The sequence below is a fragment of the Syngnathoides biaculeatus genome, chromosome 22 (genome assembly GCF_019802595.1).
Source record: "Syngnathoides biaculeatus isolate LvHL_M chromosome 22, ASM1980259v1, whole genome shotgun sequence".
NCBI classification, from domain to species: domain Eukaryota; kingdom Metazoa; phylum Chordata; class Actinopteri; order Syngnathiformes; family Syngnathidae; genus Syngnathoides; species Syngnathoides biaculeatus.
In genome coordinates, this window is record NC_084661.1 from 2,408,784 (window position 1) to 2,433,322 (window position 24,539).

Consider the following 24,539-nt stretch of genomic DNA (forward strand, 5'->3'; position numbering starts at 1 on the left):
GTAGCTTATTTGTTACAGGTTATAAATGTTATTCCATATTATAATGTTCCTAAAAACATCCACGCTAACATCTTGGGGGAAGAAAATTGAGGTAAATGTAATATTCATGTCAACTACTGTTCTAAAGACATTTTCAGTTGGATAAAAGCAGTGGGTCACTAGCTCCTTATAGTATTGTATCCAGTCCTAATCTGTTCTCCAAAAGAGCTGTCAACCACAAGGTTCATTATTCCATGAAAGCAGATTAGTAGAGCATATACACTGGAACTACTGACACACACAATCCACCAACCATCCATCCAACAGCTATCAAAGATTATGACATTGCCTGTCTCACCAGCTGTCTCTCCTTGAAGCTTCACACCATCCATCCGTCCATCCATCCATCCATTTTCTTAGCCGCTTACCCTCAAAAGGGTTGCGGGGAGTGCTGGAGCCAATTCTAGCTGTCAACGGGCAGGAGGCGGGGTACACCCTGAACTGGTTGTCAGCCAATCGCAGGGTACATAGAGACAAACAGCCACACTCACAATCACGCCTAGGGGCAATTTAGAGTGTCCAATTAATGTTGCATGTTTTTGGGATGTGGGAGGAAACCGGAGTGCCCGGAGGAAACCCACGCAGGCACGGGGAGAACATGCCAACTCCACACAGACGGGTCCGGGATTGAACCTGGGACCTCAGAACTGTGAGGCCAACACTTTACCAACTGATCCACCGTGCCGCCCTTCACACCATGTCTTATCTGTCAGTCTTTCTGTTCAGTATTTGCATTATTTCTCTAAATGATGAGTTTTTTCCCCTCCATAACCTCCCTATATGTATGTGGTAGATAGACTTTACACTGATCTTATCGGCCTGGTTAGTATCAGCATTCAACGCTGAATGGCAAGCAGTCAAGAAAACATTATGTAGCCTAGAAAGCTAGTGCTAGCACTAATGATTGTAAGTGAACATACAGGCATTTTGTCAAATCATGCTCCAAAGGTTTAGTGTGTGTGATGTAATTTAATTACAATAATGTAATTTAATCACAGCAAGTCAACACCCATTATTTCTGTGAAGTTGTAATGTTGCTTTGAGAGTAATGATATCCAACCTTTATGGAGCCAAGGGACATATTTGACAATTGAAAAATATCTGGGCACACCAACAAAATCTCACAAAAAGCAGATACTTTCATTACTGTATGTACTTCCTGCCATCGAATAGAAGACCATTCATTTGCGCTGTCTATCACTACGCCTCCTTTGGCATAAATAGATGAACGAAGATACACTTATTACAAATGTATTTCTTGAGCAATTTAGTACACAAGTATACACAGTAAATGAACAAGTGATTTAAATATACCCATTGCTGCATCTTGTGATCGGATTGGTGATTGGTTATCAGTTATCGTTTGTTTTTTAAACTCGCTGATTGAGCGGTCCCAAAAATCCTGATTGTGTAAAGCCAAGTTGTAGTATCTTGTTACAAATATGTTTCAATAGACCTATATATACATCACTAAATAAATACAGATCAATTTCATACTTCTCAATGTAGTGATGAAAAATCCAGTCCAAGCTTAGCACAACAGAAAATACAGCACACAAAATAGTTTTCCTCTTGGTTATACTGATATGAGAAGGCGAGAAAAGAAAAGAAAAAAAAATATTCTGGCCAGGTTTGATGAAAGTTACATTTTGACAATAGAATCTGAGCTCAACTCAGACGAGGTGGTACTTGAGCACAAAAAAAAAAATCCAGCGAAATTAGCCAATAACTGGGGGGGAGGGACGTTCTTTTTCCCCTCCCTGATCTGATTTGATTTTTGAAAACAGAAGCCTGTGGTTTTTAAGAGCGGAAAAGTCCATTTACCACAAATCATTCTTGTATTCTTGTAAACATTCCTCCACATTGGTGCCATTCCTCTTTTTTCCCCCATTTTGGATCTTGAAGACCTGAAGCAATCAAGATCTTAGTCGTTATCTCTTAATTTATATCGTTACCTCTTTCGGCTTACATCTTTTTTTATAAAATCATCTGCAGAAGTTGGAAAAAAAGTATCAAGACTGTTTTGACAACAAGAAGTAAAAGGTACAAATACCCGATTTCAAATCTTGGGAGGAAAAGTAAAATCTGGTGTAAAACTAAAAAACTAAAATGCAGACACCTGAAAAATCTACTTCAGGACAGTAAGAAAGTAGTTGTATTTCATTACTTCCCACCACTGAAAATTTATTAGTGAGCGAACAGTAGGACAGAAGTGGACAACAGCTAATTTACACAATAACCACCCCACAGTGAGTTTCCTCTGCCATTGAGTCAGTTAAATAAGTCAGTGGTGGCTTCACACAGGCAACATTCATTTGCAGTCTGTATACAGAATGGTGAAACAGTTTTGTTGAATGGACAGATGATATGAGCTAAAAAGCACTCTCTTCTGCTAAGTGAAAAGTACTTGATTGCTCAATGTAGTCCTAAAAGCGATGGGGTGTGGTGGCATATTTGTGTTTTGTGATGTGTCCACTGCTTTATCTACACTGTCCGCACAGAAGTTGACAAAAGAAATGCTGAGAGTTAGTACAGGGTCTTCGAGGGATAACAGAATCCATGTTGTGTTGACTATGGTAAAGGTCTTCTGACTGGACTCCTCCAAAAGAGCATTTAACAGCTGCAGCTCACTCAGAATGCTGCAGCTTGGGTTAGCTTTAGAACAGATTTTAAAGTTCTGCTACTTGTCTTTAAAGTGGGACTGTCATCCCTATAAACATTCTAAAATAGATATTGTAATAAAAAATGCATTTAACAGTATTCACTTCAATGTCTATATGAAAAAAAAAAAAGTGAGCGGAGAGCGCGTCAAAGTTGCACAATTGAGTGTCCCTCGACATCCAAGTGGTCACCATATTAGTCGCGTCCTCTGTCCTTGATGTCATCGTCACTTCTGCCGTTGAAAACGCGCAGTGCCTGCTTCTATGGAAGCCGAAGAGATATTTGGATTTTTCCCACACCCCTTCTGACACAGAAACGTTTTTCCAAAAGAACACCACAGAACTGAGTGAAGTTACCGGGGCAATATTACACTATTGTTTCGAGCCCTCAGGGCAATATTACACTTTTGTTTTGAGCCATATTCAGATATGCGATCACGGCCAAACCACATCCCCGTCCGAACCACTTCCGCAGCGGCGATGACCCATCGCGGCTCATCGCAGCTAGCCGGTATGGCTTATGACAGAGGCGGGCGGTGCAGACACAGTCGAGCTGGGGCGCTTTATGCGCGCACGCGACTGAGTAACGCATTCTCGACTGGGTTGTTCAGAGCCACCCCTGTCGCAAAGCGCAACGCGCAGCCTTCGCAGAAGCTGTGACCGCCGAAAGCGGTACCTCAGCCGATGTGGCTGATTTTCCGCGTTGTGATATATAAGGAGGAGGTGGAGCCGAGCCATGCTACTTTTAGGGGTATGGTCAAAGCCGCCGCGGTATGCGATGAACACTATCAAGACGAGGCTGAGTGAGACATTGTTGGCTGGGCGACGCGCACATCGACAAATTTCATACGCGTTTCATACGGTATTTTAATTAACACGAAGGAACAACGAGCTTCCTTCCCAGAGGTAAAACTAATGGAAACAAAGGAGTCCACGAGGGGGCGCCGCTGTCCTTTACGTCACTTCCTGCTTCTTCTCAAAAACAAATCCCTGAGAGGATTTTCATGGCGGGAGTTACAAAAAGCTGTATACATCATGTTTTGTGGTGAAAAAACACATGGAACCATATGGGATGTGGGTTTTTCATTAATAATATACCAAAAATCATCCATTTCATGACAGGCCCACTTTAAGTCAATTAATGGTTTAGGTCCTGAATGCATGAGAGAAATGCTCACGGAATACAAACCCAGTGAAATCGTCAGACTCGGGTCAAATAGTGGAGCGCAGTCTAAAAAAAAAATAACAACAACAGGGTAAAGCAGCATTTACATTAGCCATTATCCTGTGCACAGACAGAAAAGTTAACAGAGGTGACGTCACCCCCAAGAGTGAATGTTTTCAAATCCAGGTTAACTGCTTTTGTGATGCGTTTTAGAGTATTTCCACTTCTCAGTTATATTTCTTGCATAGTATGCTGTTTTAATTGTACTTTTCCCCGTTTTTAATGTTTCACTTCTCTGTACTTGTTTGCTTTTAATTATATAAAGCACATCGAGTTACCTCATGTATGAAATGCACTATCTAAATAAATTTGCCTTGCTTTGTTCAAGATTCAAGGCTTTAAGTGTAGTCACCCCTAGCTCTGTCCATAGTCGTCATGGTGACAAAATCCGTACTTGCCAAAGCCAGGCAGGATGTGGTTTGAAGGCTGGTTCACTTGCCTTTGAGAGGGACACTCAAATGGATTAATTACAGCAAGACAAACACAGGATTCTTGATCCTTGAGGATTTTGATTAAAACGTTACATATATAACATACCCGTGAACATGCATGTAGTACATAACAATGAGTAATAAGTCTCCTTGAAATATGGCTTTACCTCAAAACTTCCATCAATTTTTCAAGCCGCTTATTTTCACAATGGTCGAAACTCCAGATGTAATGTGTAAATCTTCGTCATATGGAAACTAATGGCCTTTTTATACTCGTGTGCAGCGACCGCGCTGACATCATTGCATCTATTCCACGCATAGTTTGGCTTTTCACTCGAGCACAATTCACCCGCGAAGTTTTGAAAATGTGCTGTAGTTATTCTTCAAGTCAGAGGTGTCGCTACAGCTGGTGTTGACTAGGATGCCACAGGGTGGAGTTTCCCCAGCAACTTTTTGGTTATTTCCGGTGGCTGTTTTTATTTTCCTTTCCATAACAAGGAACAAGGTAACAACAATGCCGACCTTGGAAAAGTGTCTGTTTGAACAAATGGACCTAAATGACCCAATGAGATGTTTAATTATGCTGCAAAATTGATCAAAAAGGCGGTGCCGTAGGTGGTATTTGGAGCAGGGATGAACAGTGAGTACATCATCACAGCATGTGACTAAAACGGAACAATAACTAGAGATGATCTTCAGTTTTCTCCGCACTGCAACTTTTTTTGACCTGTGCGTGGCAAGTTACGCCTAGGTGCTCCGCAGGGCAATATATAGGTCACATGATGCAATGCTGGCATCAATCACGTGAGTGTCTCTCCCTCATTCTGCGTTATGTTGCTTCCATCACTTCAGTGCAATAATCAAGTAAAGCAAATACTGTATGTACAAGACAAAATCAATGGTTGTTAAAATCCAAGATATGAAATGCATGATGTGTGGCTGCTATATGCTACTTGTGTCAAGAACACACTGACATACTGAACAACTGAACACAAGGAAACGCGTCAGGGCTCACCGCATTCGAGCAGAGGTGGCCGTGCCCGTATCTGAGGGCTCTGATGTTACTGCATGCTGGTGTTTACTTCGTTCCAAGTGCTCCATGTAGCTGTGGATCATCTGGCAGGTAAGTAAAATACAATTGGATTTAATTGTCAATACCATAATTTGTTAATTGTGACACATTTTGTAGATTTTACATTATGTAGATTAGAAAGCTGTTGTCTTGTTTCATTCATTATTTATTTAAATTGAGAGAGTGTCCTTGTTACCATCCATTTTGCTATATTCATCCTCACTAGGGTCATGGGTATGTTGGTGCCTATCCCAGCTATCTCTGGCCAAGAGGTGGGGTACAACCTGAATTGTTGCCACCCAATTGCAAGACACATAGAAACAACCATTCAGACTCATATTCATAACTACAGAGAAGAGTTTAGAGTTTTCACTTAACCTATCATGTATGCTCTTGGGATGTGGGAGGAAACCAGAGTAACCAGAGAAAACCCATGCAGGCACAAGAAGAAAATGCAAACTCCACACAGATGAGGCGGGATTTGAACCCGGGTCCTCGGAACTGTGAGGCGAATGTGCTAACCAGTCGTTAACCATGCCACGTCTTGTTACCGTCATAGGTAAATATGTAAACAAAATTTCAATAATTTTTTAATTACAAAGACAATTGCAATGAAGTCTTGACTTTGTGTTGGGAAAAAAAAAAAAAACAGAATACAGTACAATGATTTGTAAACCATGTTCAAAATATTTCATCGAAAACACTAGAAAGACAAGCTATTTGAAGTTCAAACAGACAAACTTTTGTGTTTTTAGCATATAATACTTAAAATAAAGGAATCTTATGCCTGGAACACGTTCAAAAAAAATTCTAGGACAGGGTCATGTTTACCACTGCAAAACAGCACTTTTTCTTTTAACAACATTCAAAAAACATTTGTGAATTAAGGACACTAATTGTTGAAGCTTCGTAGGTGGAATTCTTTCACATTCTACCTTGATTTATAGCTTCAGGTGTTCAACAGTCAAGAATCTCCTTTGTCATATTTTACGCTTCATAATGCGCCACATATTTTCAATGGTAGACAGGTCTGGATTGCAGGCACGCAGGCCAGTCTAATAACATCTGCATTCTTTTACTACGAAGACATGCTGTTGTAACACGTGCAAAATGTGGTTTGGCATTGTGTTGCTGAAATACGTAGGATAGGCCAAAAAAAAAAGACATTGCTTGGATGGCAGCATATCCATCCATGCATCCATTTTCCAAGCCGCTTATCCTCACAGGTGTGGCAGGAGTGCTGGAGCCTATCCCAGCTAACGTCGGACAAGAGGCGAACTACACCCTGAACTGTTCGCCAGTCAGTCGCAGGGCATATGTTTCTCCAAAACCTGTATGTACATTTCAGCATTAAATATCTTGTCTTTGTAGAGTACTCAATTAAACGTGGGTTGAACATGATTAGCATATCATTGTACTGTTTTTATTTAACACGTCTCAACTTCTTTGGAATTGGGTTTGTATAACTAATATGAATGCAATGGAAAATTAAAACACTAATAGTGTTGGATTGTGATTGCAAGCTATGTGTGCCCATGTACTGTCAATACATGCACATATACAGTATACTGAAATTCGGTTATGTATGTGCTGATATTTTGAAACAGAATACCTCAGTGTGTCTCTGGTGAAGAGCATTATACTCCTTCTTGAGCTCTGCTTCTCTCTCCTCAAACCTGATGACTACAAAAAAAAAAAAAAAAAACATTTCTATGAGCCCAAGCACATAAGATTCAAGAGTTAGTGAAAAGAAGTGGGAAAGTTTAACTCCAAGTCGGGTGTTGCGATAAAAGCTTATAACCAGAAGGGGGCCCTCCATCAGAGTGAATGATAGTGTAGTTTCCAAATGGTTCATTTTAACCATCAAGACCAATTTTGCCTACCTTTTGTATTAAGTCTTACAAAATCTGGAAAAAAATGTTTTATGCAAATAAGTAGAATTCATAGCGAACAATTGCAATGTAAAATAAAATGTATCAATTACTTAAAGTGTACATATTGTGGAAATTTTAGAGTGCATGCGCACGCATCAAGTGTGAAATTAACATTCAAGTTAGTCTATGGTCATATTGGTTAAGGGTGACTTTGGAGGGGGGATAGAAGAAGGGGTTATGATGAGCAACAAGCTTGTCAACACGATGCAATTAAGTACAGAGAACCTTAATTTGCTAAATTAAATGCGAGCCACTATCAAGAATTCTGCTAAAGAGAAGCTGACAGCATGCTGATTTAGGACAAACTGCTCCCAATTCTTGCAGCAAACAAGATATATGACAAGTGAAACTCCAAATGTGACACAAACAGAAAAAGGGGAAGTATCGTGCTGCAATACGAAAAGCAGAATGATAATACCACTTCTCAAAGTTTCCCATCGTATGAAACCATTATGGCGTTCTGTCAGAACAAATAAGTCGTCACGCGCTGTCAATAGGGCAGTCATGGACAGATCATGTGGGCTTCTTGTAGATGGGCTGGGAGGATTTACCTCCCTGTTTGTGATGTTCTGAAGCTTGAAAAATACAGCGGCTGAAATTAATGTCACTATTTTTCTCTATCTCCAAAGTTGTGATTGACGCAAAAATTTCTCCCATGTTGGAAACAACCCAAGTAATCCACACATTCAAAGAAAGTTGAAAAAAATCAAACTGTATGGAATAAAGTGAAATGACGGAAAATGTATTGAAGAAGCCATCTGGTATCTTTTTTAATACTGTGACAAAAGCCTTTGTTTGCAATGACAGTTTCAAGACACCTCCTGAAACGATTTGCACGCATTGCTCTGATGTGATCTTGGCCCTTTCCTCTACACTTGCAGTCTTCAAATCTTGAAGCTTCTGTGGGCTTCTTTTATGAACCTTGAGTTTCCATACTTACCATAGATTTTTGAATGGATTCCAGAACGGTCATTGGCTGGGCCATTCAACGATCCATCCCTCCATCCATCCATCCATTTTTCCGCTTATCCTCACGAGGGGCGCGGGGAGTGCTGGAGCCTATTCGACCTGTCAAAGGCCAGGAGGCGGGGTACACCCTGAACTGGTTGCCAGCCAATCTCAGGGCACATTGAGACAAACAGCCGCACTCACAATCACACCTAGGGGCAATTTAGAGTGTCCAATTAATGTTGCATGTTTTTGGGATCTGGGATGAAACCCACGCAGGCATGGGGAGACCATGCCAACTCCAAACAGGCGGGGCCGGGATGGAACCCGGGTCCTCAGAACTGTGAGGCCAACATGCCACCCAATTTCCAGACTATAGAGTGCATCTGATTATAAGCCTCAACCAGTGCATTTTTAAAGAAAAATGCATTTTGTACATACACAAGCCACACCTGATTAAAAGCCACATGTGCCCACAATGAAACATGAGATATTTACTAAGAAAGACAGTACACGGAGTTTTCAAAGTTTCATAATATATCTTAGTTTTTCTTTCCAAACAGTTCCTGTAACGCGGCAGTAACACAGCAGCAACACACTAGCACAGCACTAACGGCCGGTTAAAAAAAAAAAAAAAAAAAAAAAAAAAAACATGCTAAACATGCTGGTAAAAATCAGAGGCGCGGCAGTAACACAGTAGCAACACACTAGCACATCGCTATCGCTAGCACAGAGCTTCGAAGGCCAGTTAAAAAAAAAAAAAAAAAAACATACCAGTAAAAATCCCTGAGACGCAGCAGTAACACAGCAGCAACACAAATAGCACAGCGCTAACGCAGCGCTAAAAGAGCCGGTTAAAAAAAAATAATAATAATAAATAAAATCATCGCTAAAAATCTGAGACCCGGCGGTAACATCGCAGCAACACGCTAGCACAGTGCTAACGCTAGCACACCGCTTACAGCGCCGATTAAAAAAAACATACTGATAAAAGTCACTTCCTCGGTACATATATTCCACCGGTCTCACGCTTACCTTTTTTCACCCCTTCCGGCCGTGAGCAAAAATGCATAAATTAGCCGCATCGCTGCATAAGCAGCAGAGTTGAAAGCGTGTGAAAAAAGTCGCGGCTTATAGTCCGGAAATTACGGTAATTGAAAGTTTCCTTGGCAGAATGTTTTTGATCATTATCCTTGTGAAATGTCCACCCATGTTTAATTTTCCATCAACCTTGAAGATGGCAGCATATTGTCAATAATATGTTCATACATTTGCCCATTCATCCTTCCTTCAATGTGAAGTTTACCAGTACCATTTGCTGAAAAACAGTCCCAACCAATTATGTTTCCACCGCTGAACTCCAATGTTGGTATGATGTCTTTAGAATGATGTGCAGTGCCATTTGTCTTCCAAACCTGATGTAATAGCGTCCAAACAGTTTTGCAATTTTGCTTTCATGTGACCAGACTATAGTCTCCCAGTACATATTTAACTGGCTTATTCAAATGTTGTTCAGCAAACTCAAAAAGCACTGACGTGCTTTTTTTAACCATGGAGTCTTGCGTGGTGAGCGTGCACATAGGCCAATAGCGGCAGAGTACATTATTCAGTTTTTCCTGTGACAACAGTACCTACTAATTCCAGGTCTTTCTGAAGCTCTCCAGAGGTGGTCCTTGGCTCTTAGACAACTCTTCTGATTATTCTTTATATTCCTCTGTCAGAAATGATCGCTCGACTGGACTGAGGGAAATTTATAGGACTACGATTGGCTTTCCAGTTACATATTATGGCGCCAACAGTGCTCACTGGAACATTCAGGAGCTTAGATATGCGTATGTAACCAATGACATCATTATATTTTGCAACAATTAGTTTGCGAAGGTCTTAAGACAGCTCTGCTCTTACCCATCATGAGACGTGTCTTCACTCACACCTGGGCAATGAGACCTTTTTACAGGCCATTAATTAGGACTGAACCAAGAGATTTATTTGAAGACAAGGGCATGGATTGCCGTTTATTGATATAGATTTTGTAGTCTTGGCTTTCAATGCATTTTTGCACCTCCCTTTCTTCATGTGTTCAATACTTTCCCTGTGTCATTCCACATTTTTACAGATAATTTTATTTCTGATCTTATTTGCTCTACTTTCTTTGTAGGTATGGATTACTTGGGTTGTTCCCAACATCTGGTGAAATATTCAGGTCAATGATACCTTTGGAAGTATATTTTGTGAGAAAAATGTTGACCTGTTCAACCCTTATTTTAGCCCCTCCATGTCCTGTCCTGTATTTAAATTGCCTGTCCTAACCTGAAGGATCAGATAAATCTGTTTTCAATTTTGTAGAATTACAGCTAACTGAACAAATTCATTTAAAATTAAGATCAAGATCTGTCTTTCTTGCTGCTGTCTGTTGCTTAATTTTTGTGATTTTTTTTTGGCCAAAGATTGTTCGTTGGATTTCATGATATGCCCAAGTTCTAAAAAATTTAAAATATACAACTCCAATGTTGTTGAAACTAAAACATTGATAACCATCCATCATCCCTCTGGCACAATCATTTTCAAAAGTCACAACATTTGAAAGATGTCAACGACTGAACTTGTGTAATACCTCCTTCAATACAATAAACTTACTTTGATCGGCATAGTTTCTCATTTTTAGCTCCAGATGACGCGAGTGTGACTCCAGAGTCGCCACTTGCCTTTGGAGATCTTTCCTCTCACCCTCCAAGGAATCTTCATTTGCAATGTATCTCTGCAGATGTAGAAGAAAACAATTTAAAAGAGCACTGACCCTGAAAAAGGCACTGTGAATTTAAACTTAATTCACATTTTTTTTGGGCTGAAAGAGTATATCCATCCATGCATTTTCTCATTCGGGTCCCAAGTGAGCTGAAGCCTATTCCAGATGACACGTCACCAGCCAGGATATTTATAGACAACCATTCAAACGCAAACTTGCACCTAGATACACTGAGTCGGAACTCATCTTGATAATATTAACTATAGCAATGTTAGAAATAACTAGAAATGTAATTTGGAGCGAGAGGATTGCAGTACATCTATTCCCGTCTAGTGTCTTAACAAAAATGTGTTAATTGAGTGCATTACTAACTGCACGTGCCCATCAATTGTCTTTTAAAATCTTGTTTAAATAAATAAAAATCACCTTCATCCGAATCATCATCCTAATGTCCGGTATGCTAGTTACTGCAAGATTTTTTTTAAAAATGGTGGAAAGTTTGTATACCCGCAACACAAAAAGTGGAAGAGTATTTCTCTGAAGACAATGCTTCCTCACCAATAGGCTTAAAGTAAAGGCCAGGTCTTGAATCATGCATACTTTCATCTCTATTAAGTCATACTGGATTAACACTCAAAGTCAAATGCCTGCTGTGTCTTCTTCCACACATGTTGCTTGTATCTATGCAGTCTTGTGATGTGGGTTGCTATTCATATGAGGCTCTGACCTAAAGAAAGATGTCATCTGCAAACAGGTGAGGATCACCAGAACACCCCGTCACAAGCAGCTTTATTTTGTGAAAACATCACATTGTTGGCCGAGGACACGAACACGACAGTATCTCCCAAATGAGTCTACTATTTCTTTCTTGTGCCACAGATCAAATGAGATCTTACTTGCATTGGGGGTCTCTGACTGACTACAGCCTTGAGTGTCTTGAGAATAAAGGAGCATCCAGCAAAGAACATGGTATCTTATTCTCAATTATTAAAAATCTATTTGTCTGCATGTTTTCTCCCTCTTGAAGCCTCAAATGAAATCCATTCTTTGAGAAATTTGAAACTTAAGGTACAGAGTGAAGTTGCGGCATGTAATAACATAATTAAGACCACAAAGAAGAGGCAGACAGGGTTGACAATTCAGCAACAGAAATACTGGTAGTCATTCCCACAGAGAAGGAATATATGCTTATGAGTAATGTATAATAAACCCCAGCTACTGTATTCAATACAGACAAAAGGAACCCAGACCTGGTTCGAATAGCAAAAATCTGCACCTCCCCAAAAAGATTTGTAATTGCCTATAAATGCCACAAGATGGTGGGAAATTAATTTCTAATGAAGCACTTCCACATACAGTAAACCCTGGTACTGTGTATTGTGGTTCACGCATAAGGACTTTTTTTTTTGTTTTGTTTTTTTATTACTGCACAATATTTTACCCCCTTCTTTAAACCAGTTAAGCCCGTTATTTATTTGTAAAGACTTTTTTTCCCATATCACGGATTTTCACATATCGAAGGGCGGGGGGGGTCTTGAACATAACCCCTGTGATAGAAGGGGGTTTGCTGTAGCAGTCACTCATATTTGATGCGCAATCACGCGCGTGCCATCGCACTCGCAAATCTGCAGTCGAGCATGACAAAATCACACGCGTAAAATTTGTTCGAGTAGAAAAAAACAGAGACGTTGCTTATTTTGTGTAATCTTGACAATTTATTTTTCATAAACGTTGGTAACAAAAACAAGGCTGATCCTAAACAATCGGTATTCACCCAGAAACAGGAAATGCAATTTAATCGTACTGCGCATGTTCAGAAGTGATGCAAAAAGCGCATGTTCCGAGCTGTTTCACGTACTGCAAGCGCATTTACGTCGAAAGGCATCAACATAATGAGCCATGTCAAAGAAAGTTCAATTTTACAAGGGGGTGATCATTGCTTCGATCATGAGGCAGTTCTGGTTGATCCTGTGACGGTGTGCCCAAAAAACAAAACAAACAAACAAACAAAAAAAAAAAAAGAGACTATCATCTACCTCGTCACTTGATTTAGGTGTGGCCAATACACATAGGGGCACATTCTAGCAAACCGGCTTCCTATGTACGGTAGTTGCGGAGATGCGTGCGTGCAACCGCCCACCGCTGCCCCGCTGGTCGATCGTGAGAGGCTGGCTACTTGAAAAGTAGATAGTAAGTCAGTAAGTAAGTAAGTTTCTTTCGGCTTGTCCCGTGAGGGGTCGCCACAGCGTGACATCTCAGATGAAATTTGTTTGGCAGAGTTTTAACGCCAGATCTTGGGTGGAAAAAAAATCTGGGCACCCCTGAGTTACATTGAAAATATTTCTGGGATATAACACAGGTAATGTTTCAGTATCTAAATATAATAATTATGAGATTGTGATTTACTTTGACTTGATCTAAGTTGTAATGTTGGACTAGTCTGTTCATATACAGTGAAGAAATTAAGTATTTGAACACCCTGCTATATTGCAACTTCTCCCACTTAGAAATTATGGAGGGGTCTGAAATTTTCGTCTGTGCAAGTCTACTGTGAGAAAGATAATCTAAAAAGAAAAATCCAGAAATCACAATGTATGATTTATTTTAACGATTTATTTGTGTGATACAGCTACAAATAAGTATTTGAACACTCGTCTATCAGCTACAATTCTGTCCATCAAAGACCTGTTAGTCCGCCTTTGAAAGTCCACCTCTACTCCATGTATTATCCTGAATCAGATGCACCGGTGTGAGGTTGTTAGCTGCATAAAGACACCTGTCCACCCCATACAATCAGTAAGACTGAAACTTGTAACATAGCCAAGAGACAAAATTGTACAACTCCACACGGCTGGAAAGGGCTACGGAGAAAAAGCAGCTTGGTGAAAAAAGGTCCAATGTTGGAGCAACATTATAAAATGGAAAAAGTTAAATGTGACGGTCAATCTCAAATCGGGGTGGAGCCCCATGCAAGATATTACCTCGTGGGGTCTCAATGATCCTTAGAAAGGTGAGGAATCAGCCGAGGACTACAGGACTTGGTCAATGACCTGAAAAGAGCTGGGACCACCGTTTCCAAGGTGACTGTTGGTAATACACTAAGACGTCACAGTTTGAAATCATGCATGGCACGGAAGGTTCCCCTGCTTAAACCCGCACATGTCAAGGCCTGTCTTAAGATTGCCAATGACCATTTGGATGATACAGAGGAGTCATGGGAGAAATTTTTGTCGTCAGATGAGACCAAAATGGAACTTTTTGTTCATAATTCCACTAATCGTGTTTGGAGGAAGACGAATGATGAGTTCCATCCCAAGAACACCATCCCTACCGTGAAGCATGGGGTGGTAGCATCATGCTTTGGGGGTGTTTTTCTGCACATGGGACAGGACAACTGCACTGTATTAAGGAGAGGATGACCTCGGCCATGTATTGTGAGATTTTGGGGAACAACCTCTTTCCCTCAGTCAGCGCATTGAAGATGGGTCGTAGCTGGGTCTTTCAATATGACAATGACCTGAAGCACATAGCCAAGAAAACCAAGGAGTGGCTCCATAAGAAGCATCTCAAGGTTCTGCCGTGGCCTAGCCAGTCTCCAGACCTAAACCCAATACAAAATCTTTGGAGGGAGCTTTTACTCAGTGTTTCTCAGTGACAGGCCAGAAACTGGTCTGATCCAGAGAAGATCAGTGTGGAGGAGTGGGCCAAAATTCCTCCTGCAGTGTGTGCAACCCTGGCAAACAACTACAGGAAATGTTTGACCTCTGGAATTGCAAACAAAGGCTACTGTACCAAATTTTAACATTGGTTTTCTCAGGTGTTCAAATACTTATTTGCAGTTGTATCACACAAATAAATTGTGAAAAAAAAAACATACATTGTGATTTCTAGATTTTTTTTTTTTCTTTCACCAAATTTTGTCAGTGTCTCCTACAGTGAAGAAAATGAGTATTTGAACACCCTGCTATATTGCAAGTTCTCCCACTTGGAAATCATGGAGGGGTCTGAAATTTTCTTCATAGGCACAATGATCCTATGTGCTAATACGTCTGGGGGTTTGTGCCCCTGACAGCGTCAGCCATGACAATCTGGTCTTAGGTGAGTGACCAGACAAATTACAGCGCAAAAAAACACTTATGATGATGATGTTAAATGGACTGTTTTCCCTCGCTGAGACACAGGTCACGAGGGCCCTCTCTGGAGGGTTGGCTTAATGACGAGCACCTGGTGGCCAGGGCTCTCCCCAAGAGGCAATGTGTCTTTCCCTTCCTATGTGCCCACTACCTATTGGTGCAAAATGAACTGGGTGGTGGATGAAGATTGTACCTTTGGTGGTCTGTTCCCCAGCTACAAATTCTGACTCTTGGGACGTGGAACATCACTTCCCAGGCAGGGCAGGAGAGAGATCTGATGTACAAGGTTGAGAAGTTCTGACTATATTCAGTGAAGAAAATAAGTATTTGAACACCCTGCTATATTGAAAGTTCTCCAATTTAGAAATCATTGAGGGGTCTGCAATTTTCATCGTAGGTGCATATCCACTGTGAGAGAGATAATCTAAAAAGAAAAATCCAGAAATCACAATGTATGATTTTTTAACGATTTATTTGTGTGATACAGCTGCAAGTAAGACTCCAACTTGTCATATGGCCAAGACCAAAGAGCTCTCCAAAGACAGAGGCAAAATTGTACAGCTCCACACAGCTTGAAAGGGCTCTGGAGAAATTGCCAAGCAACTTGGTGAAAAAAGGTCCTCTGTTGGTCTCCTTATTTGGAGAAATGTGAAGCGATTTTTAAGGTACACTTTAAATACTGGTTCAATATGTTTCAATGTATGTGTGGAAAAGCTAAATGTATTCTATATGTGAATGCACTGTATCCCTAACAATCAATGGGGTTCGCTGTATAATGGAGATTGTGCAAACCTGTAGAGTGGGGCTTCATATTTTCCAAACATAAATGCAGTAGTCGTTAAAAGAAATTGTATATCGCACAACAAATTGCTATAAAATACATGGAAATGTTTCTGAGCTAACACAAAGTCCTAATTTTTATGATGGAGTTCCATTCCCACGACTGCTGTGGTACTCAAATTTGTAAGTATATCAGGAAGCCCCATATTCTTTCACTAGGCAGCAGTAAAGGCTTCTTTATTCTCACACATTAGGCAACCCCACTGACGTCCCAACATTTCCAATCCATACATTTTGATTTACTGGCAACCAGTCCACCTTTCTTTCAGCCATTCTAAACTACTGCTACCCATGACCCTGAACAACTTAGGTGTCAAAGAATAGATACCCGACTTGACTTTTTGCAGGGAGTAAAGTAATTCAAAAACAAGTGTTTGTGAGGGGGAAATCGTTTACCCATCTGAAGAAGCTACAGGTTGTTGATTGACTCCAAAATCATGTACAGCTATTTAGCAGAATAAAAGTAAGAGCCATACAGCTTTTAAACACTCGTAATGCATTCATGTGAATTCTTCCCTCCTGGAATTTAAACAAATTACCAAGAATTCTTTATTAAACATTCTCACAACCAGCACGACAACATATTTTTTTAATCCTGTAGAAAGTATGGTGTAGATCATCATTTGAAAAATGCATGTAAAACAACTCTCCAGAGAATGAGTTTCCCTGCTTATTGTCATGCACTTTTCCACCAACATTTCCTGCATAATGCTCTTTTTGTCCCAGAGTTCCAATACACTAACACATGGGGCTCAAGTGCATGAATGCAACCCAAACACATAGGACACCACTGTATAAGTGCTCAATTGACAAGCTGAAATGAACTCTTTGTTTCTGCAAATATCTTGGCTGCTGCGGGGCTTTCTGAGAAGACCACAACAGGGCACACATCCTGACAAGGAACGTTTACTCCATTGAGTCCAAGGAAACCGCCTCCTGGTAGTGTGGCTAATTTGAAGGATGACTAACTCATGACTGTGTCGTGATTTTTGCAATAACTCTCAAGTCTACATAAGTACGTAATATTCTGCTCATTTAGGACATCATGAAAAAAAATATTAATGTATTGCAGTTTATAAAAATATTACAACGGTAGTTTTACTAAAACGTTTTGAAAATATAGCTTGCGTCATTGTGTGAGATTCTGCGTATTTGATCAAATGTATCAGAGAAAGCCAGTTGAAATATGCATGGCTTAAATAACAAACCCTATAGAAACCATCAGATATGAGTCTGTCATATGACTGAAAACTAATTGGCTTGATTTTTTTCTGCGGGTTTTACTTTCATCAAAGCATGGGAAGGGGTCTCACAGTCATTTTATGCCTATTGTAGAGTTGGTAAAAAGTTATAATAGTACATCTTATTACTAGATAATTGTTCAAAGAATATGAACAGTACCGTCACTTTAATAGCTTTAGTTACACATCGTTCAAAGTATTTGTAACTTCCATAAAAGATCCTCTTCATAGAGTTCAACCACATTCTTTTGATAGCTTGATTCCATGGATCACAAGGGCATCATAAATTCATAATCCACAGTGGAATACATTTTGATCTAAAAAAATGTGAATTTCCACAACAAATATTTTAACATATTTCTCAATTACAAAGTATATTTAATCATATTACAAAACAAGAGACTGAACTATAAAAAATAGCTAATCTACACATAAATACCGATTGCCTTGCATGGGCTAAGCCAGTTCAGAAGAATGGTGTCTATTAAAAGGAGTAAAACAAGACAAGAAAGTACTACACTGTTAAAAAGAATTTGTCTGCTAAACTAAATGAAGTCCAATCTTCCTGGGCCTCAATAAAAGTTCACAAGTGCCAGAAGGTGGATGATTCTAAGCAACATTAATATGAAGTAATTCTCAGAAAATGGTGGTTACACAACTATATAGCGTGGGTACAAAAAGTATTTAGATATATTTAAAAGTTTCACTGTTCCATAAAATTATTAAAGTTCATTTTCCCTGTAACAGTATATTGACATAAAAAAGGAAGTTAAAATTTTTCCAAATTCCTGAAAAAAAAGAAAAACTGAAATATCACACAGCCATTAGTATTCGGTCCTTTGCTCAGTATTTAATTGAAGCACCCTTTTGAGCTCCTACCATGACTCATTTTGGGTATGACGCAACATGTTTTTGAAACCTGGATTCAGTCACTGTGATTTGATGGGCACATATGCGCCCGCAAATCGGCAGTCGAGCACGAAAAAACACACAAGATTTGTTACGAGTAGAATTACAGATATTGAAAGACGTCGCTTATTTTGTGTAGTCTTGACCAATGTTCCCTCTAAGCTGCACCACAGTGCAATTGCGCACACTCTTAGTGCACATGAAAACCGATCCAGCGCAGTGAACCACAGCCATTTTTCTCTTTTTTTTTTAAATTTATTTATTTATTTATTTATTTTACACAGAAGCACACAGTCTCTATGAAGCTGCTGCTCAGCCTACTTCTACTTCGTAGTTTACCTGACACCGCCCTACTCCGCTCTGAAAGGGGTACACTCATAATTACAAACAGAACACACACACACAACTTTATATCTGCAGGCATGACTGGTAGAGCACACCTTTAACTTTAAAACTGCGGGCATAACTGACCACACCCGTACATTTTTCAAATGTGAGTGACTGCTGGATTTAAGGATACTCTGCCATTCCTTTTAGCAGATCCTCTCTAGTTCTGTCAGGTTGGATGGTTAATGATGTTGGAATGTCATTTTTCAGGTCCCTCTAGAGATGCTTGATTGGGTTTAATTCAGGGCTCTGGCTAGGCCATACAAGAACAGTCTCAGAGTTCTGTCGCGTCCACCCCCCCCCCCTTTTTTTTTGTGTGTGTGTGTTTAGGGTCATTGTCTTTCTGGAAGGTACACCATCAGCCCAGTCTGAGGTCCTGAGCACTCTGGAAAAGGTTTTCATCCAGGATATCCCTGTACTTAGTCACATTCATCTTCCAACCAGTAGCCCTGTCCCTGCAACTGAAAAAAAAAAAAAACATGTGCCCACCACCATGCTTCACTGTATTGGACAAGTGATGAACAGTGCCTGTGTTTCTCCATATATACCACTTAGAATTAAGGCCAAAAAGTTATATCTTTGTTAATATAAGAGAGAGTTACATTTAAAGGGGTCTGAATATTTTCATACACACTTTAGTGTTTCCAATGCGTTGCAAAACTTAGGGATTTTGAGCTTCACTCACTTTTGAAAAAACACTGCAGTTTTTCTGAAGAAGAACAATAAAAAAAAGGGTTTAATGGATTGAGAATTTCTATCCTCCATCATCCATCCATTGTATACTGTACCATATTTTAAGGGTCATAGAGGAGCCAGAGCCTATCCCAGTTTAGTAAGAGTGAAAAGCAGAATAAACAACGATTAGACATCAGTCAATCACAGGACAATTTGGTGGAAATCATTCCAATGCCAGTTGCATGAATATTAGCTATGTAAACCACTGCACAAATGAAATTGCCCCATTTAAAAATTTGAATTGCGCCCACTGGTTGCATACACACGAGGTGTTGAATTACAATTTCATGGAGACTTCTCTTTAGTTTCACAAAAGGCTTTCCATAAATTTCTATTAACAATCAGACATAATCCCAAATCAATCAGGTGTCAGCCACAGTACTGAGGAGTCTAAATATAAATATATCCAACGCCACTATGGGCAGCCCCCTAAACTGTCGATGTTGAAGTCTTGACAATCTACCACCCACAAGACAAGGCGTATTGAATTGCACTTCACAGAACAATACTTTCTGAAAGGTTTGAGTATCATAGAAACCTGAGCCGTGCATCATAAATATAATCCATCATTTGGCACTCTACACAAGTTGACCATCTAATGCAGGTCAGCAGACATGCCTGACTGTAAGAAGTGAGGGAAGTCCTTGTTTTTCCCAAGAATTTCCTGCCTTGCCTTTTCCTCCTCGCTATTGAGATAAACCTCAAGCTGGCGATAGCCCTGTGGGCTTGGAGGTGTGACTAGAGGGATTTGGCTTCAGCAATTTGTACAGTGCCTTGTGAAAGTATTAGGCCCCCTTGAACTTTTCAACCTTTCGCCACATTTCAGGCTTCAAACATGAAGATATAAAATAAAATGTTTTTCAAGAATCAACAACAAGTGGGACACAATCATTAAGTGTAATGAAATTTATTGTATATTTTAAACTTTTTTAACAAATAAAAACCTGAAAAGTGGGGGGTGCAATTTTCCTTGGCCCCCTTGCATTAATACTTTGTAGCCCCACCTTTTGCAGCAATTATAGCTGCAAGTCACTTGGGGTATGTCTCTATCAGTTTTGCACATCGGGAGACTGAGATTTTTGCCCATTCTTCCTGTGGGGATGGTGTATTCAGGGTAATGAGCTGTGTTGCTTTTACGCTAAACATATCGTTTTGCATTGTGGTCACAAAGTTTGAGTTTGGTTTCATCTGACCAGAGCACCTTCTTCCACGTGTTTGATGTGTCTCTCAGGTGGCTTATGGCAAACTTAAAATGAGATTGTTTATGGATATCTTTATGAAATGGCTTTCATCTTGCCATTCTTCCATAAAGGCCAGATTTGTGCAGTGTACGACTGATTGTTGTCATATGGACAGACTCTTCCACCTCTGGTGTAGATCTCTGCAGTTCATCCAGAGTGATCATGGGCCTCTTGGCTGCATATCTGATCAGTCTTCTCCTTGTTCGAGGTGAAAGTTTAGAGGGACAGCCAGGTCTTTGTAGATTTGCAGTGATCTGATACACCTTCCTTTTCAATACGTTTGCTTGCACAGTGGTCCTTGAGATGTTTAAAGCTTGGGAAATTTTTTTGTATCCAAAGCCAGCTTTAAACCTCTCCACAACAGGATCTCGGATCTGCCTTGTGTGTTTCTTGGTCTTCATGATGCTCTGTGCACTTTAAACAGAACTCTGAGACTATCACAGAGTAGGTGCATTTATACAGAGACTTGATTACACACAAGTGGATTCTATTTATCATCATCAGTCAACATTAGATCATTTAGAGTTCTTCACTGAACTTCTGGAGTGAGTTTGATGCACTCAAAGTAAAGGGGCCGAATAATATTGCACGCCCCACTTTTCAGGTTTTTATTTGTTAAAAAAAGTTTAAAATTTCCAATAAATTTCATTCCACTTCACAATTGTGTCCCACTTGTTGTTGATTCTTGACCAAAAAAAATATATATCTTTATGTTTGAAGCCTAAAATGTGGTGAAAGGCTGAAAAGTGCAAGGAGCCAGAATAATTTCACAAGGTACTGAATATTTGAAAAAAATTAATATTATTATTTTGCTGCTTAATGAGAAGATTAGTAACAGACTTGTGGTACGCTCCCTTATGTGACTCCTTTGATCTGCTTTACTCTTTGTACCTAATTTTCTTCATCACAACTGTTTTGAAGAGATTTTATTAACCCCTTTGCAGAGATCCTACAATAGTTCTAAAAATGCCAATTTAGCCCATTGGTGCCCTTTATATAAAACTGCAAAACGGAATAAGCAGACTTTTACAAGCAATGTAAAAGAGGCTGTTTGGCATTTGTTTCCTCACCACAAGTTTGAGTGTGAACTTGTTTGCATTTTTTTTTTTTGCTTTCTAAATGATCAAATTATTCATAATCGGGATTCAGAAATTGGGCGGAAATCTAAATTTACTGTAACGTGGAAAGTCCACTGTAATATTCAGATTTTATATCTGTACAATCTTGTGAGAACATGATGTACTTTATTGTGCCTATGCGGAATTTTATTATATTTCATTCGTCTCCAAAACAATACTGACCATTACTCAGTACAATACTGAGATTCAAATGTCTGATTTACTCATTGAGTTAGCAAGAAAGCAACCCTTTTTTCCCTATGACAAATGGATTAAATGCAACTGTGCTGACATAAAATTACAACTGACAGCCAGACTTGGGCAACTCCGCCAGGCTAAAGAGGTGACATATCATAGCAGGGACAATAAAACAATAAAACGTAAAACCATCTGACTAAAGAAATTAACATTGCAAAGAGGGATTATGCAGCAAAGCTGGAAAAACAGTTGAGCAGTAACAACGCCAAATCAGTCTGGCACAAATTTCAATCGCTAAGTGATTACAAGCAACAATCCCCCCCACACCCACTGGACGACAATAGTGGGCTATCAAGAACCTGAACAGCTTATACTGCAGATTTGAAAGGGATACTTTCACTCCACACACTCAACATCTCAGAGACCTCAGTTGACCTTCCATGAACAGGATGTGAGAGGTAACTTCCAAACAAAAGATTTACAAAGTGGCGGGCCCAGTATCGACAGGAAGTGTAGAGGCTGAAGCTTAGGTGTGGCCAACACAACCAGGAGGTGAATGCACTAAAGACTGGAGAGATAATTGTGGACTTCAGGAGGCATCTTTCACCACAGCAGCTGCTTATGTTGTCCAACTGTCTTGGATGAGCTGTCGAGACCTTCAAGTTCCGGAACCACAGGACCTTAAGTAGGAGACAAACAACTCCATCCTCAAAAAATCCCAGCAAATGATGTAGTTCTTGCGGCATCTGAGGAAGTACGGATATCACAAGAGCTACTGAGACAGTTCCACACAGCGGTCATTGAATGAGTAGTGTGTACCTCTGTCACAGTAAGGTTTGGGGCTGGCACAAAAAAGGACAAATTCTGACTGCAACAGACAAAACTGCTAAATGCAATGTCAGAAGGCAAGGTACACCCTGAACTGGTTGCCAGCCAATCACGGGGCACATAGAGACAAACAGCCGCACTGACAATCACACCTCGGGCAATTTAGAGTGTCCAATTAATGTTGCATGTTTTTGGGATGTGGGAGGAAACCGGAGTGCCTAGACAAAACCCACACAGGCATGGGGAGAACATGCAAACTCCACATAGGGAGGGCTGGGATTGAACCCGGGTCCTCAAAACTGAGAGGCCAGCGAATTCCATCTGCTTCACCGTGCCGCTTTCATTTATCATATTTCTATAAATGTATCAACGTAACAAAATGGAAGTTAAACCTAAACCACTATTGTACAGCAAAGTTGTCACATGGTGCGTCATTCTCTCCAGAATGCGATGCAGAAAAAAATTTAACAAAATGAATGCTCATTACGTAATTTGGCTAATGGGCTAATATAGACATTTACAGCATGTGTTGTCGTCATCTTTTTTGCGGCGCCAGAGAAATTAGGGTTTTTTTTTTGTTTTTTTTTTTGGGTCCAATATGGCTCTTTCAACATTTTGGGTTGCCGACCCCTGTGCTAGACTCTCACTAGTCACACTAAACTGCACACTCCAGGAAGTCTTGTCACAGGACATTGCATTGGACTATCGCTCTCATGGGCATTCTAACAGCTCTAAATGCTAGAAGCATGCATCCTTTGCACAAGTGTGAGTTTAAAAAAAATAATCTTCCCTGTTAATTGACTGTAGCGATTGTTTTTCGTACTCAACATGTATGTCGTACTACGGCAGCTCCAACTACGAGAGAAAAATACCTTGTGTGTTGTGTACATGGTCAATAAAACTGATTCTAATCCTTAAATAAATAAAAAAATAAATAAAATAAATGTATGGCTTTCTTAATATTTCTCAAATTGCCGGTATGCACAGTTTAATGTGTATATATAGCAAACTATGAGCCCCAAAAAGTTTAGCATTAAAAACTCCTTTTACAATATTACCCTTGAAAAAAAAGGGTTTACAGATTATTGGATTTTGGAGAAAAAAAAAAACCGAACTGGCAAAAAAAAAATATATATATATATATATTTACATACATACACACACATGCACACACACGCACACCACCTAGACATACACATTCCACCTAGAAGTACACGCACACGACTCCCTATACTTCCACTAGCAGCTCAAGCTAAATTTATCTCTTCAACATATAAAGACAGTATTATTTTCCGACTTAAGTAAGTGAACTTCGTCAGGATGTATCACTACAGCACTACTAATTTGATACTTAATTACATTCCAACTAGCAAGAGGTTTAGCGTCATTTTATGGTATTTTACAGTATCACAGAAAAAGCACAAATACAGGAATAGTTTAGGGTTTGGTTGTTTTGCGCAAAAATATAAGGATAGGTTACACACAAAAAAAAAGCATAGACTGACCCCATTAATAGCAAACTCCGAAGATAGGGGGTTCATTCCTTTTTACACATGGTTAAATGAGCATTGGTGGGGCAGTGTAGTATTTCCTGATCTTTATTGAGCGAAGGTACATACTTTACATATAAAAAAATCTCACAAGATGCAACCATACAAAAATGTCAGTGGATAGGCATCTCAAATATGCAATCCTTGCCATCGAATAATGAGTATTTGTTCTGTCTGCCACAATACATAGTTGACCTAGATTGATGAAAAGAGATACCTTATTTGTTGTAAATCTCACCATGAACTGTACACACAAAGAGCTCTTACGGCACATTAATCTGCCATGGCACAATGGTTGAGGATC

At 39.8% G+C, this 24,539-nt stretch overlaps 1 protein-coding gene across 2 annotated transcripts in view; it reads right to left on the reverse strand.

Moving 5' to 3' along the window:
- LOC133495443 (C-Jun-amino-terminal kinase-interacting protein 4-like) overlaps positions 1 to 24,539 on the reverse strand; it is a 65,434-nt gene that overhangs the window by 31,800 nt on the left and 9,095 nt on the right. For both annotated transcript variants that reach the window (XM_061810079.1, XM_061810078.1), the window contains exons 2-4: positions 10,947 to 11,067; positions 7,040 to 7,110; positions 5,371 to 5,471 (exon numbers count right to left, since the gene is read on the reverse strand). In XM_061810079.1, coding sequence (XP_061666063.1) covers positions 5,371 to 5,471; positions 7,040 to 7,110; positions 10,947 to 11,067 — 293 coding nt within the window. The remainder of the gene's footprint in view (positions 1 to 5,370; positions 5,472 to 7,039; positions 7,111 to 10,946; positions 11,068 to 24,539) is intronic.